The 15,240-nt window shown below is 33.2% G+C and overlaps 2 protein-coding genes and 1 long non-coding RNA gene across 32 annotated transcripts in view; 1 reads left to right on the plus strand and 2 right to left on the minus strand.

Moving 5' to 3' along the window:
• Positions 1–15,240, plus strand: part of LOC124954372 (glucose transporter type 1) — a 31,576-nt gene that overhangs the window by 8,601 nt on the left and 7,735 nt on the right. For 14 of the 30 annotated variants that reach the window (XR_007102528.1, XR_007102529.1, XR_007102530.1 and 11 more), the window contains exons 3-13: positions 315–1,125; positions 5,931–6,123; positions 6,437–6,547; positions 6,999–7,094; positions 7,178–7,338; positions 7,540–7,899; positions 7,988–8,219; positions 8,301–8,513; positions 10,049–10,273; positions 10,382–10,521; positions 12,065–12,094. Coding sequence is in view for 26 of the 30 variants with exons in the window: in XM_047507210.1 (XP_047363166.1) it covers positions 323–1,125; positions 5,931–6,123; positions 6,437–6,547; positions 6,999–7,094; positions 7,178–7,338; positions 7,540–7,899; positions 7,988–8,219; positions 8,301–8,513; positions 10,049–10,273; positions 10,382–10,521; positions 12,065–12,094 (2,564 nt within the window). In the remaining 4 variants the exon portion in view is untranslated. Of the gene's footprint in view, positions 1–242; positions 1,126–3,671; positions 3,976–5,701; positions 6,124–6,436; positions 6,548–6,998; positions 7,095–7,177; positions 7,339–7,539; positions 7,900–7,987; positions 8,220–8,300; positions 8,514–10,048; positions 10,274–10,381; positions 10,522–11,424; positions 11,970–12,064; positions 12,095–14,036; positions 14,423–15,240 lie in introns of those variants that run through there. The other 16 variants (XM_047507219.1, XM_047507226.1, XM_047507208.1 and 13 more) reach the window with 16 other exon arrangements.
• Positions 1,777–9,624, minus strand: LOC124954385. The gene is made up of 4 exons (XR_007102534.1): positions 7,500–9,624; positions 3,058–3,287; positions 2,667–2,966; positions 1,777–2,567 (listed from the first exon to the last, which is right to left on the minus strand). It is a non-coding gene; the product is annotated as an uncharacterized LOC124954385 (long non-coding RNA).
• Positions 14,542–15,240, minus strand: part of LOC124954383 (mediator of RNA polymerase II transcription subunit 27) — a 10,336-nt gene continuing 9,637 nt past the window's right edge. The window contains exon 8 of the mRNA XM_047507259.1: positions 14,542–14,952. The gene's annotated coding sequence lies outside the window, so the exon portion shown is untranslated. The remainder of the gene's footprint in view (positions 14,953–15,240) is intronic.

A 15,240-nucleotide genomic window follows, 5' to 3' on the forward strand; every position in this document is an offset into this window, starting at 1 on the left:
CCGCGATGGTCCTTACAAGTTCCATTGTGGAAGAAAAGAGTTGGAAATTTTCTTAATATATATAAGTAATATATGTACACGTTCGACAGCACATAGATTATTAAAGATAAAGTCTGTCAATTAATTGAAATCTACATTGAATCGTTTGAATCCATTAAAATTAATCGAAGAGACTAGCGATGGTCCTTAAGAAGCACCATCGCGGAATAAGAGGAAAAGATTGTAAAGATCATCTCGTAAAGTTCTCTCAGAAGATCTATGTGTGTGTCTCTCTCTCTCTCTCTCTCTCTCTCTCTGTCTGCCCCCTGAAGCAGCCCGAACGATGGCCGATCCACGCGGCTTCAAACCAATAAATCAGTTGTGGCAGAGCGTGGCAGTATCAACGGATCCAGATTCGGAATACTTATACGAAGAGATCTCGGGCCTTTCGGGGTCCCAGGATACCGAGGTAAGGCCGGCGGGGGCCGCCGTCGTTGGGGAGGAGGAAGAGGAAGAGGAGGAAGAAGAAGAGGGAGGAGAGGGAGCAGAAGAGGAGGAGGAGGAGGAGGAGGAGGAAGAGGAAGAAGAGGAGGAGGAGGAGGAGGACGAGGAGGAGGAGGAGGAAGAGAGAGGACTCGAACGACAAAAAGAAATTGGTAGCAGCAGAAGTAACAGAGGTTGGTGGAGATATCACGATACTGAGAGTATCGGCACCACCACCATCGCGACTAGCAAGAAAACAGGCGACTCGAGGTCGCGAAGCAGATCGGCCGACAGGCCATCATCGAGTGAGAGGAAAAATATCGGTAGCAGGGTGGAGGAGGAGCAGTATGCCGCGCGTAGGAGTTACGTGGAGTCCGGTACAGGAGCCGTACTGCCACCTCCTGCGACCGCTCTCAAGCTGACCAGGGAGCGAACAAGCAGTAGCACCGTTGCTCGGTACCTGCACTCGGCCAGTACCAATACCGGCCAACATTATCACCATCATCATCACGGCTTACATAGCAAACATCCGCCCGGAGGTGCGACTAGGCCGAGCGTTAGGCACCATCATCAGCATCGCTCAAGCCGCGGATTTTTCAGTAATGAGACGCAGGAAGAGATACAGGAGGACGATGAAGCTACTCTACGGGAGTTGCTTGTAAGGTACGTTTTCGACGTACGCCACTTTTTTCCTTCTATCTATATATCTATATCTTTATCTATCTATCTATCTATCTATCTATCTATCTATCTATCTATCTATCTATCTATCTATCTATCTATAACTATCTACCTTTCTCCCATCCAATTCCCTTTTGTTTCTTCTTCTCCCTTCTCTTCTACAGTGGACCACATCCGACACTATGATACGTAGTATATCAGAGTGCTATTTTATTCTAACTGGTTCGATTGATTTCTTACGACGAACGTGTTGGTCCAAGACGTTCCGAAAAGAAAGGCAATATGTTTTATCTTTAGGACTATGCTTCGAAGAGTACATCTAATCAAAGAGGTTACTTGGCGTCGCCACCAATGTTCTTGAGAATTATCTGGATTCTTCCTTTGGAGATATGTCTCGTAAGAGACACGTCAAAGAAGAAGAATTTCTTTGAAGACCTTTTTTACCTAGAATGACAAAAGATCAAACAATAGGATTTTGTTTGAAAATTGAACTTTGAAACACATTGGAATTCCTTCCCTTTCCTCATTCATTTTTCATTACTCATGTATCTAACGCGTTGATTTACTTGTTAAGAATGACACGGTTGATCGACTCGACGTTGAATGGTTCTGGATCGTTACAAGTTGGAAAAACACCTGAAAAAACAAATGACGATGACTTTATTTTATTTTGAATCTATTATAATATCGCGTTATCTTTTACAACGATCGCTTTCTTACACCGCAAAATATGTACGAATAATTACAAATTAGACGCAATTCGTTAAAAATTTATAAATTTCTACCGACGATGATTTGGGCTAATCCAGTTTTATAGTTCTGAACATATTTATTACATAGTACATACAGCGCTTTTGCTTTTCAAGAAATTGTACAGAACAGTAGTTACATAGACTCCAACGTAGATCAACAGACAAAATAAAATTATATATTTTCTTTCTTTTTTTTCTCTGAATGAACGAAGCGTAGAAAACATCTTAGTCCGTCTGAAAATGTACCAAGTATACTTTCGAGTAGATATATTTTAATATTTACAAGCATCCTTGAACCTTGAAAAGTAATTTAGTTTAGCACCGCGATAGCTCGTCGGTAGAGCTCTTGAAGCTTGCATATCAATTAAGAGGATACTTTGCGCGCTCTCTCTCTCTCTCTCTCTCTCTCTCTCTCTCTTTCTCTTTCTCTTTCTCTATCTATCTATCTATCTATCTCTTTCTTTCTCTTTTGACCATTCTAAAGTGCTCGAAAGTGCTCGAATCGATAGTTTTTACTGATCGCAAACTTCATCATAGATAAGAATGTTTCGAACTTCTTATTACTTCGTAGATAAGTGTTTCTCTTCTTTTTTCAAGTAACTATTTCCAACGGTATTTAAAAATGCATCCAGGTAATTCTGGCTTAAGTGGCGGTGCCCTCGATTGTTTCATCTACAACGAAAAAAAAAAGAAAAAATAAAAAAATAAAAAAAAGGCAATAAAAGGAAGCAAAAAGGAAAAAAGAAACATATAAACGATATCTCTTCCTACTTATCATTTTATCCATAAGATTCTTTTATGTACTTTCCGAGAATGTGAGGCTTTTTGCCATGCCATTTCATCATTTATACATGATTCACATTCGCTCTAGATCCATCCTTGTACATATTTACACGCCCTTAGTTCATAAAACATGATAATATTTCGAACACTGGCAATACGTTGTGTTATGGTTACTTGAATTCTTTGGCTGCGGCGCTCGCAGGCTTACCACTGATTGCTCCATTCCATTCGATCATGTACTCCAAGTCAAGTAGACGAACAAGTACGATATATGAATGATCTATCGGTCTGAGGGTAGGTTAATCAATAATAATAATAATAATAATAATAATAATAATAATAATAATAATAATAATAATAATAATAATAAGACACAAACTTTAACACTTGTTCGAGTACTCGACTCTAATGTCTCTCTTTCTCTCTCTCTCTCTTTCTCTTTTTCTTTCTCTCTCGTCGCTCATCGACATCATGCTGACTTTTTGTGAATTATTTTGCCAACTGTTCGTTCCGCATAAAAGTGATGGTCCATTCAAATTGCAAGCTCGCTTGTGGACGCGGGCGGCAGGGGTGAGTAAGCTGGCGGTGCGTCGCATGGCGATGACGAATCTAAATAATAACACAATAATATATTAATATTAATGATAATAATATTATATTATTATATACTATATGACGGCCTTCATTTTTCTCGCACGTTAAACGAAGGCCGTCGACCACTATCTCTCTCTCTCTCTCTCTCTTTCTCTCTCTCTCTCTCTCTCTCTTTCTTTCTCTCTCTAACTCTTTCTCTCTCTCTCTCTCTCTCTCTCTCTTTCTTTCTCTTTCTCTTTCTCTCTCTCTCTCTCTCTCTCTCTCTCTCTCTCTCTCTCTCTCTCTCTCTCTCTATCCTATATTTACTTAGAAGAATTGAACGTCACGTTACTAAATGCGAGCGAATATATCATTATTGACATAATTATTGACTGAACCACGACTGTGTTTCCAAACTAGGTAAAGATTTACAGAGTGAGTGATAAGAGAAGGCAGGGGCGGGCGTCGTCGGCCTTTTATACCCCCCGCCACACGTTACCCCTCCACTTTGGTTGTGGACCCACTTGACAACAAGCAGTGCAATCGTTCAGAGTCAATTCATTGGATTTGGTGGATAATCCAACGTACGTACATATGTCGTGTGAACAAAGCAAAGAACAAATAATCTGAGAATAAGACGAAATACTGAATCAAGAGGAGTGAGTGGGGAGGCATAGAGGCTACTGTAGTTTCGGAACACAGCCATGGTCTCCCTACCTCCCAGGTACATGGCAACATCATCGCTGCTCTATCTATCTACTCTCTCTCTATCTTTCTCTCTCTCTCTCTCTCTCATCTTACACTCTTCACTCTCTCTCTCTTTCTTTCTTCTTATTCCTCTCATATTTCTATCGTTACATCCATCGTCTTTTTTCTTTATTCTTATACTTTTTCTTTCGATATCACGATGCATCTCGCTCCTGCTACATTTCTCATCGTTTCTCTCTTTACGTAACTTTGAATCATATGTTATTCGTTTTTGCTATTCACCTCTTTCATACTCGACGACACACGCCTTGCAGCAACTTCCTTTTTCTCTCCTTTTCTTTGTTTCTCTTGCTCTCTCTCTCTCTCTCTCTCTCTCTCTCTCTCTCTCTCTTTTTCTCTCTTCCATCTTTAATTACTATCACCCTTTCTGCTTTGCTGTGCACATCGATTGATAAATTTACTAAATATCATCGTCGATCGACAATATCATTCGCGAATTTATTATATATATATATTATATACATATTATATATATGTATATAATATACACAGCGTGTATATACGTGTGAACGTATAAACAAGTATTTATCGAACGCATTGAACTTAAATTAGAATTTTCATATCGCCATGTGACCCATTCTTTTTTTGCACTCTTCCCGCATCGTGTTTAGTTGATCATGCGTATTGCCACTTATATAACATTACATATATAATATTACAACGAAATGTTGTTAATTAAAATGATAAACAGATAACACAAGAAACGGTTCAAACCCTCTTCTGCATAGAACGCACCAACGTTACACTTTTCTCTTTCTTTCTCTCTCCTCTTTATCTTTCTTTCTCTGAGATCTCTATTAACCTTTGTTTTTGCAGAAAGAGGGTAATAAATTATGATAAACGACGAGAACGACTGTTAGATGATATACACGTAATAAATAAATAAACGACGAGATTCTATAGATTTATTCTGTGTCTCTGTCTCTGTCTCTCTCTCTCTCTCTCTCTCTCTCTCTCTCTGTCTCTCTCTCTCTCTCTCTGTCTCTCTCTCTTTCTCTCTCTCTCTCTCTCTCTCTCTCTCTCTCTCTCTCTGCCTTTCTCTCTGTCTTTCTCTTTCACCTTACAAATTACCGTCTAATGTGCACAGCTGCGAAAAATATTATTACTGATGTAGCATCTCTTACCCTCTTACACACCTAAAATACCTATACACATATAGACATGCTTTTAGTGGCGTTTGTACTTTTGTCTCTGTCCATGTCTCTTTCGCAAGCCGTTATATATTTTATATATTTATATAACGAATCACGTAAGAGAGACAATACCTTTCAATGTACGCATTTCATATACATGCGCATATATTACACAATTTGCGGTATGTGAGTGTATGCGCATAATAGCGCATATGTATATGTATATGTTTATATATACTTATATATACACATATATACATATATATATAGCGTAAATCGGTACCGTTATTCATAATAAAGAAAAAAAAACATTTTAATTAAATAAAATATATAATCGATATTTTATTGACTGCCGAGCAGAACATGCAGGACTCGGTGAACGTTTTAAAGTTTCTGAAAAACAGGTGTACCTATTGATATACATATATATACATATATATATATATATATATATATATATATATATATACACATTTACATATATGTATATTTGCAAAATATATATATGTACTTATATATATTTTTCTTCCCCTTCCTCACGTCATAAAGCCTTAATATACTCGTATTAGATTATAAAGAGAAAGAGAAAGCTCTCTTTGCACGCAATAACTCATAGGAAAGAAAAGGCTCGGCAGTTTTCGCGGCCGCGAAGGTAGTTGAATTAACCTTGAAGACTACTAGCTGGCCTTGGTCTATAGTGTCAATGTGCTCGACAATGTCGATCTCTTTTCCCGGCCGAGCCAGGAAGATTTACGTGTGGCTATGTGTGTGTGGGCAGTCTGCAGAAACAGGTCAGCGTTATGAGTATGAACTTGAGTGCCAAGTTGGACGAGCTGCAGCGGGGTGACCGCCAGCTGGAGACTACTGTCGCCCTGTGTGAGATACGCACGCAGCTACAGGAGCTCACCAAAAGTGTTGAGTCTTGCCAGAGCGAAGTCAGCGAGGTGAAGAGGGATATGGTTGCGATTAAGGTACTTGTCCCATCGCCTATCATCGCTCACAAAAATTATTACATCTTCGTATTCGAAACTTAGAAGATTATTCAATTAGACGAAAAATAAAAACGTTATGATCACAGCTGGAATCAATTTCGTTTTATACATCTAATTTACTACTAGGTGTAATCAAATAATTTGATGAGAGAATATATTGTTGACAAAAAAAAATTAATTCCAGTTCGCCGTAGGAAAAATAATATACATATATATAATATACATAGATCAAATTTTACGATAACATCTCTTTTATGTACAATATAGACCTTATATATTTCATTTAACATAGCACGAGCTAGACACCGTGCAGCAAGTAAAGGAGGAGATAGAGGAGTTACGAGAATATGTAGATCGTCTGGAAGAGCATTCACACCGGCGAAAACTCAGACTGTTGGAACAGGTGACACTCATAACGACAAAACATTAACTTTCTCTTTTAATTTTATTTTCTACCCATGATTTTATGTATAACGCCTTAGTTTTTAATTAACGCAATCTTTTATCCTGATGTACAATATGCCGCAATCTGTTTTACGTTTATTTTGTAGATAATTTTGTATATTATGTTGTAACTATCTCACAATTATTCAATGTCAAACAACAATGGGAAAGTGAATAAAACTATTTTTTGCATTATTTTATTTTGTCCTTATTATTACTTTAAGGTATTTAATATATCTTTGGGAATAACCTTTTAAAGTATTTTTTATAAAAAAAAAAATGATGCATAAAGAATGTCTCAATTTTTATCGTTCCAATTTTTTTTCCTTTTTTTTTGTATACTTATGTTTGCAAATTGTTTTGTTTCCAATTCGCTTGTCTCCATTATTTAGCCATATTAATACTTGCAGGGCTTAACATTTTTCTTATCGTATGCGATATTGGCGGCTGTTTTGGGCATGTTGCAATTTGGATATAACACAGGAGTCATTAACGCACCCGAAGTGGTATGTTCTCATAAGCAATGATAAATGTTATATCTAAGAACCTAGTTATTAACCTACTTCACAAGATCCTTATCTTCTTGCAGAATATAGAGAATTTTATGAAAGATGTGTATAAAAATAGATACGGAGAGGATATTACTGATGATTCTGTTAAAAAACTATATTCTATAGCGGTGAGCATATTTGCAATTGGTGGTATGCTAGGTGGTTTTAGCGGAGGAATAATTGCCAACAGATTTGGCAGGTTAGTATAATACTGAAAGAGAGAGAGAGAGAGAGAGAGAGAGAGAGAGAGAGAGAGAGAGAGAGAGAGAGAGAGAGAGAGAGAGAGAGAGATCGATAATCTTACTAAATCTGACAAATCATTAACTTTAATATGAAAAATATTTTTTTTTTGTTCCCGACCTTTTCTTTGTCTTCTTCTTCTTATATCCCACGACCACAGAAAGGGGGGCTTACTGCTAAACAACGTGCTGGGCATCGTGGGGGCATGCCTGATGGGTTGTACAAAGATTGCTCACTCTTACGAAATGTTGTTCTTTGGACGGTTCATCATCGGTGTTAATTGTGGCTTAAATACCTCATTGGTTCCCATGTACATATCGGAGATAGCACCACTGAACCTAAGAGGTGGCCTAGGCACGGTGAACCAGCTCGCTGTTACGGTGGGCCTCCTGGTCTCCCAGGTGCTGGGCATCGAGCAAATCCTTGGGACAAACGAGGGTTGGCCTGTTCTCTTAGGATTAGCTATCTGTCCTGCCATTCTACAACTATTATTGCTTCCAATATGTCCCGAATCTCCGAGGTATGATACTTATTATATATTGTAACAAATATTAAAAGTTATATTAGATATCCTTATCGCGTACATTTTCAAAACGATCTATTTTTAGATACTTACTTATTACTAAACAATGGGAGGAAGAAGCACGGAAAGCTTTAAGAAGATTAAGAGCTAGCAATCAGGTAGAGGAAGATATCGAAGAGATGAGAGCAGAGGAAAGAGCTCAACAAGCTGAATCCACGATCTCTATGACAGAGCTTATATGTAGTCCAACGTTAAGAGCACCTCTTGTAATTGGTGTGGTCATGCAACTCTCGCAACAGCTATCTGGTATTAATGCCGTGAGTAGATGTCAACCTATAAACGTAATGCAATTTTAATTGTATATCGATAATAGAAGGTACAATCGAATGATATTTCAGGTATTTTACTATTCCACGAGTTTGTTCACCAGTTCAGGTTTAACAGAGGAAAGTGCTAAATTTGCAACCATAGGCATAGGTGCCATTATGGTTGGTATGACGCTAGTTTCGATCCCACTTATGGATAGGACAGGAAGGCGTACCTTACATTTGTATGGTCTTGGTGGCATGTTTATCTTTTCAATATTCATCACAATTTCGTTTCTAATAAAGGTGAGCAACAACTTTTATTTCCTCTTGCTCCAAATTAAAAAGTATATAGTTTATGTTAAAAAAACTCGAGGAAATGATTTGGAGATTTCTTGGGGTACATGTTTACAAGGTAGACATAGGTTCCCATTTTTTATGGGTATAAAGTAAACAATTAATTTCTCTTTGCGATACTGAAATGAAATTCTCTTAAAATCATTTTTAATAATCATACATCATGAAGTACTATGAGATAAACCAATATCACGAACAAATGTGAATTGTACATAGCTATCTTTTTGTGCTTTTTCACTTCTGTATACCTTTGAAAAGGGTGTACTTAACACTTTGTTCACAGCTGGAGTGCAGCACTGCACCAACAGTGAGAACTATCGCTATTATACTTATATAAATCTGCATCACTTAAAGGATTCATTTTAATTTCCTCCCAACCATTCATATAACTTATAAGTATCCACATTCCTGCATGTTATTCTTTATTTGCGCTTTAAAAATATTTATTTCGTTTAATGACACTGCTCCTTTTTCATACAATAATACTTTGATCATAAATATGAATAATGATACATTTCCTATCAATAAAATCTGCAAATTAATGAAATATTATTTCATCTTATCCAAAGATATATCCAAATATAGTTATATCAAAAACAATACACACACATACACACACACACACACACACACACACAAAAGGAAATGTGTGAAAAAGTTTGTCAAGTATTTAGTATAGCACTCATTATTTCATTTTATTTTATTTTATTTCCTTTAATATTAGTAATGCTTTTTATAATCCAAAACCCTCCCTTTCATCCACTAATGACCTCTTTCGTGACAGTCTGGAGGAGATATTCACTTTCTATTACCAACCTACGTTGTTTTTTGCTCAACCCTGTTGTTCGTGTTTTTATATTATATTTATCTTGAGAATATGTATGCATAAATCGCAACTTTTCTATTCGATCATTCATTATCGCTACAGAAATGACCAGGATTTTGACTCTATATTAAGCACATTAAAAATACAGGCACCAACATTTCTCATGTCCTGCAAAGAATACTCTATTGGTAAACTTGACGCATAACATGTATGTATATAGTATACATATAGTAGACCTATAGTATATATATATATATATATATATATATATATATATATATATATATATATATAATATATACATATATATATATATATATATATATATATGTAAACATTTTTTAGAATACAATATCATATTTATCAAGTGCATCATATTCTATCTTTCATTCTAAATCACATTAAATTGAGGTCTTATCATCCTGGCACTCCTTATCTCAATATAGCAAATTATGCTTTGCTGCTTAAAAAAAAAATGTATTATATGAAGCACATTCACTATAAAATATTTCATGATAATCACGATAACACCTTACACAGGATTGGGCTATGCACTGCATGAGATTTTTTTCTAAGTTTATAATTACCTATATTTTTCGTTATCCTGAGGCTCCTCCAGCTGCTCAGGAAAGAAGAACTTGATTCTACTGCCTGATAGGAGTTTTTTGGTTACGTACAGGAAATGATTGACTGGATGTCCTATCTATCGGTTGTATCGACGCTTAGTTTCGTGGTATTTTTTGCTGTGGGGCCTGGATCTATTCCTTGGATGATTACAGCAGAGTTGTTTTCGCAAGGCCCTAGACCTGCTGCTATGTCCATTGCAGTACTTGTCAATTGGATGGCTAATTTTTTGGTTGGCATTGGTTTTCCAAGCATGAAGGTAATCTGTATATTAATACAAGATTAAACATTTTTTAACCACACACCATACACCTGCGTTCTTCTTGTTTTTATAATATATTTACTTATATTCATTCATGTGTTACAGTCTAGCCTTGAAAACTACACGTTCCTACCGTTCAGTGCATTCCTAGCCATCTTCTGGATCTTCACTTACAAGAAGGTTCCTGAGACCAAAAATAAAACCTTTGAAGAGATTCTAGCTTTATTCAGACATGGTAACGACAGGTACGCTCAAGGGCAAGTTCATGAAATTTATAGTAGTAAATCATTAGATAAATAATGTTTTTATGTTTCGCGTCATTTTGATATTTCGTACATTCAGGCAAACATATACACATTTACATATAGGCTCTATATGTTTACTTATCAATATATTATTTGACGCAAGATATTTTTATTTCCAATTAGTTCCAAAAAATATAAAAATTAAAATTAACGAATTTTCCACGAACATTGAATTTTCTAGAAATATTTAATTATAAGAAAGATACATCAAAGATACATATGTGCAGTATCATATATCTCGATACTATTTAAAAACCGTCCATATATCCGTCCATAAATACATTTATAAATAATTCTAGAACATTCAATGTTTATGTGATACAAACTTCGAAACAAAGTTTGAATATTGGAAATGATTACTTTATTATTGCAATGAAAATTAATACCACACAAAAAAACTTGCATGAAGGGAGAGAGAGAGAGAGAGAGGGGAGAGAGAGAGAGAGAGAGAGAGAGAGAGAGAGAGAGAGAGAGAGGGAGAAAGAAGCATTTTTTATTTTACACGTATACCAGTTCAACTGTGATAAAGAAATCTGATTTGTAAGAAATATTTATTATTGTGTGGGAATATTTTTTTGTTTATAATTCTATTTGTATATATTTATAATTAAAATTAATTAAAATAACATAAATTTGTAATTCTCAAACAAGTTCTTCATTTCGTTAATTTTTTAAGTATGTTAATTTCTTTTTCATTGTTATTTAATTGTTTTGCACCATTAAAATATGATATTAAAAATGCATGAAATCTTTGTTATTTGTCAAAATAAGAGATATTAATAGGCTACAATTTGTACAAAATATATATAGAAATTACAATTGATTCTTTTTATGTTTACACAGCTGTAGGTCATTGGCTTCTAAGTACATCGCTAAAATGTAGTTGCTAAGTTGTGAAGTATATAGAATTTAAAAAATGTATTTACATTCACATATTATAATTTTTCCGTTAAGATGGAGATTATAAATACATTTGCACAACTTTGTATAACACATATACAAAGTTTAGTTTATACAAAAAAATTTGTTTTAATTGTATTTGTTCTTAAAGTTATTATTTTAGTTATATCCAGTGGGATATTAGAAAAAAAGAAAGGAAAGAAAATATTAAAAGAAAAATAAGTCAAGAATTGTGTACCCAATATGAATATTATAAATCCGCATGTTGAAAAGCAAGTGTTTTTATTTTATACTGTAATTTAATTTTTTTGCTTATATAAATAACGCAAATATTAATTTTGTAAAATATATATGCTAATTACTTCAATATACGTTTGATTTAAAACTTTTAGGATTCTTCATTCTTATTTTTCTAAGCTCTAAACAAACGGCATATTTATTTGTTAGTATGTTGTACATAGATATTTGAATAAATTGTTACTTGATAATTCTTGTTATTATTGTTTGATTAAAATATGTATTTCATAATAATATTAGTATATGTTACCCATTGTAACATTTTTTTCTATGTTATTTGGAGCAGGAGCAGCTTGCGAGACAGCAGACTTTACGGGTGAGTTTTAATGTAAATCATTCATTAATGTGTGGTGACATATTATATCATACAGGTTTATCTGACCGATTTAATTGCATGAATATATAAAATATCAAAGACCACCACCACCACCACCACTTATAAAATAAGAGATTATTTCTTATAATATTTTAGGACGAATACTACTATACAATACAATCCAAAATTATTGCACACTTTATATAAAATGTCGTAATAAATTAAATATTTTAGATACTAGAGTGCTTAAGAAATAATCTTAGTTTTGCCAAATTAGTATTAAATTTTGACGTAATCAGAGCCTGGCATGTTGAATTACCTCTATTTACTATCAATGGATGCAAAATTCCATTTTCATGCAACATCAGTCAGGCTGAGAAAAAGGAAAATATAGTTGCATGACAACTTATTATAATGAACTGTAATTTTTGATTCCTCTTTGTGAAGATACATTTCACAGTTTCTACTAAGTTCTTCAGGGCTATTATGTCATTCTTATCGATAAATAGATTATTATGGAGAGATCTATCAAAGTATACAGCGTTATCTATACATAACAGCCCCGATTACTTAAAGTTCTGAAGCCTTGTATTTTCAGCATGCTCTATTTTTAGCCTATAATACCCAATAAATGTTCAATGACAAATAAGTCTTGAAATAATTCCATGTCAATAGCTGGCACGAGTTTATGGCGCTGTACTGTACGATTGCATGTTAGTGCTTTCATTACTGTTTGGCGTATAAACAATTATATATATATAATAGACATTTTATTTGATAGACAAGTGCAATAAAAGCTGCTTTGCATAATTTTTATATATATTCTCTTTTCTGTTAAAATCAGAGCCAAATTATATAATTGTTTTATGCCCATTACCTTTGTTTCATCAGTGCAGCTCTTAATAAACTCGCAATCTAAGCTTCATTTTTTCTTTTTTATTTTTTAATTCAAATTTTATCAAAGCTAGGTTTTGCCGAAACATTCAAAGAATCATTATTACATGCTTCTTCGCGAATGAATTATAATCAATGGCCGGCCCTTTATTTATAATTTAATATAACTTCTACATTATATATATACAAACTTATTCTTCATAATGATATTACAATCGTTAATAAATCCCGTTAAGACTACTACAAAAGCATTTACTATCATACATTTCATGTGAAATTATCAGAAAAACAAACAAACACTTTTGCATATGCCTTTGTTCATATTAATTATTGAATATATCCTTTAATTAAAGTTTTCATAAAATATTCACATCGATAATGGAAAAAAAAAAAAAAAAAAAAAAAAAAAAAAAACAATATATATATATATATGTGTACATATATACATATGTATATATATATGTGTACTAAATTTGTTGTTCGATTTCAATAAATTATGTATGACATATACGATCGTACAAATATTCATATGAATTAAATGAAAATAATATAGAAAATACTTTAAAAAGATAATTGTATACGACAAATCATTATTAAAATTTCTATTCACATACTACTGTACACAAGCAACAAATAGATTTTATTGTTGCACAAGAAAGATTGTTAACAACTGAATCATGTTTCTCATGAAAATGCTCAAAGGTTCAATTATTCATTACATTGCGAAGGATATAGTCGATATACGTGAATAATAATTTGTGTTATAATATGAAATTTCTTCTAGTATCGCATTATCAAATAACATATATCTATTTAGAATAGGTATTTCCTTGATTGTAATAGGATATATTAATTATGAGGAAGTTAGACGATTACATGAATAAGTTTACATATTTAATTAAGTAGGATGAAAATTCTTGTAGTATCATATAAACATTCGTCTTTAGCATACAAGCTTATAACACGTGCGATACAAACTAGGATTTTTCTCAAAACAGAAAGTAAGTGATTTCAGGCTCGATGGCCATGTAACATTATTGTATTGCAGGGAAGAGGAGCTCGCCACTAACTCTAGCAAGGAGACCGTCCTATCTGACGCCACCACTGCCAACCATACCCACGCAACTGATAAACCATAAACTTATTATGAAAATGATTTTATCGGCAATTGACTACCATTCATCCGAAAATTGTTATAGATTCTCATACAGAGTCGGAAATATTACCAAGCTATTGTTGTCAAACATGTTATAAAGTATAGCGTGATCTAATAATGGGGAAAAATTGTATAAGTCAATATACACTATAACTAAATTTTTGGACGCTCGTTACTGCTATACATAATACTATACAATGAATATTTCGGCATCACCAGTAAAAAGTACCATATACTTGGTATTCCTTTAAATAAACATTTTTCTTTATTTTATTATCAATTTCATTTTTTGATTTATATACATTATTTGGTTCTATTTATTATAATATGATTTACTTTTTCTAATTTAAAGTATTGAGTATACCTTAATTACGTTTTATGAGAATAATAATTAACATTGAAGGTTTACAGTCATTTATTAACTTATATAAATTCAAATTTTTTGCCTTCTAATGTATCACGTCAAAGAAACATTTCAGAAATTATTATTAATAATATTAATACATCCATAATATTAACAACTATTTATTTGTCTAAAATATATAAACATATAACTAACTTACTAATTCAAATATTTAATAGCTGAGCAATTAAATTCATCTAATGACGAAGAAAATTTTTATTTTTTATTAATACAAATTAATACAAATTCTGAAAATGTTTAGATTGCATTTGTTCGTATTTCAAGTCTACTACACAGGCCAGTGAAACGCTGTCATATTACAAGGCTCGAAACTGTGAAATGCATTATTACTTCATATCAAGTATATATATATAAATTCCAAAGAAGGATGATATAATTTGTAGCCTATAACATAATATATAATAATTCCTATCCATTAATTTTCGTTTCTAAAGTAAATCTATGAAAATAATTGTTAGTGATGTGATAATTTATAATTAAAAGATAAAACTATGAAAAGATAATAGATCTTAAATTGTACAAAAATATCAATAGAAACAGGACTACATATATATAAACATATATATGTATATCTATCTATCTATCTATATATATATATATATATATATATGTATACATGTATATTAGAGGAAAACTATATTTTTAAAATAGTAAAAAATTCAAGATTCGTAC

This window comes from Vespa velutina, chromosome 15 (genome assembly GCF_912470025.1).
Source record: "Vespa velutina chromosome 15, iVesVel2.1, whole genome shotgun sequence".
Classification (NCBI taxonomy): Eukaryota; Metazoa; Arthropoda; class Insecta; order Hymenoptera; family Vespidae; genus Vespa; species Vespa velutina.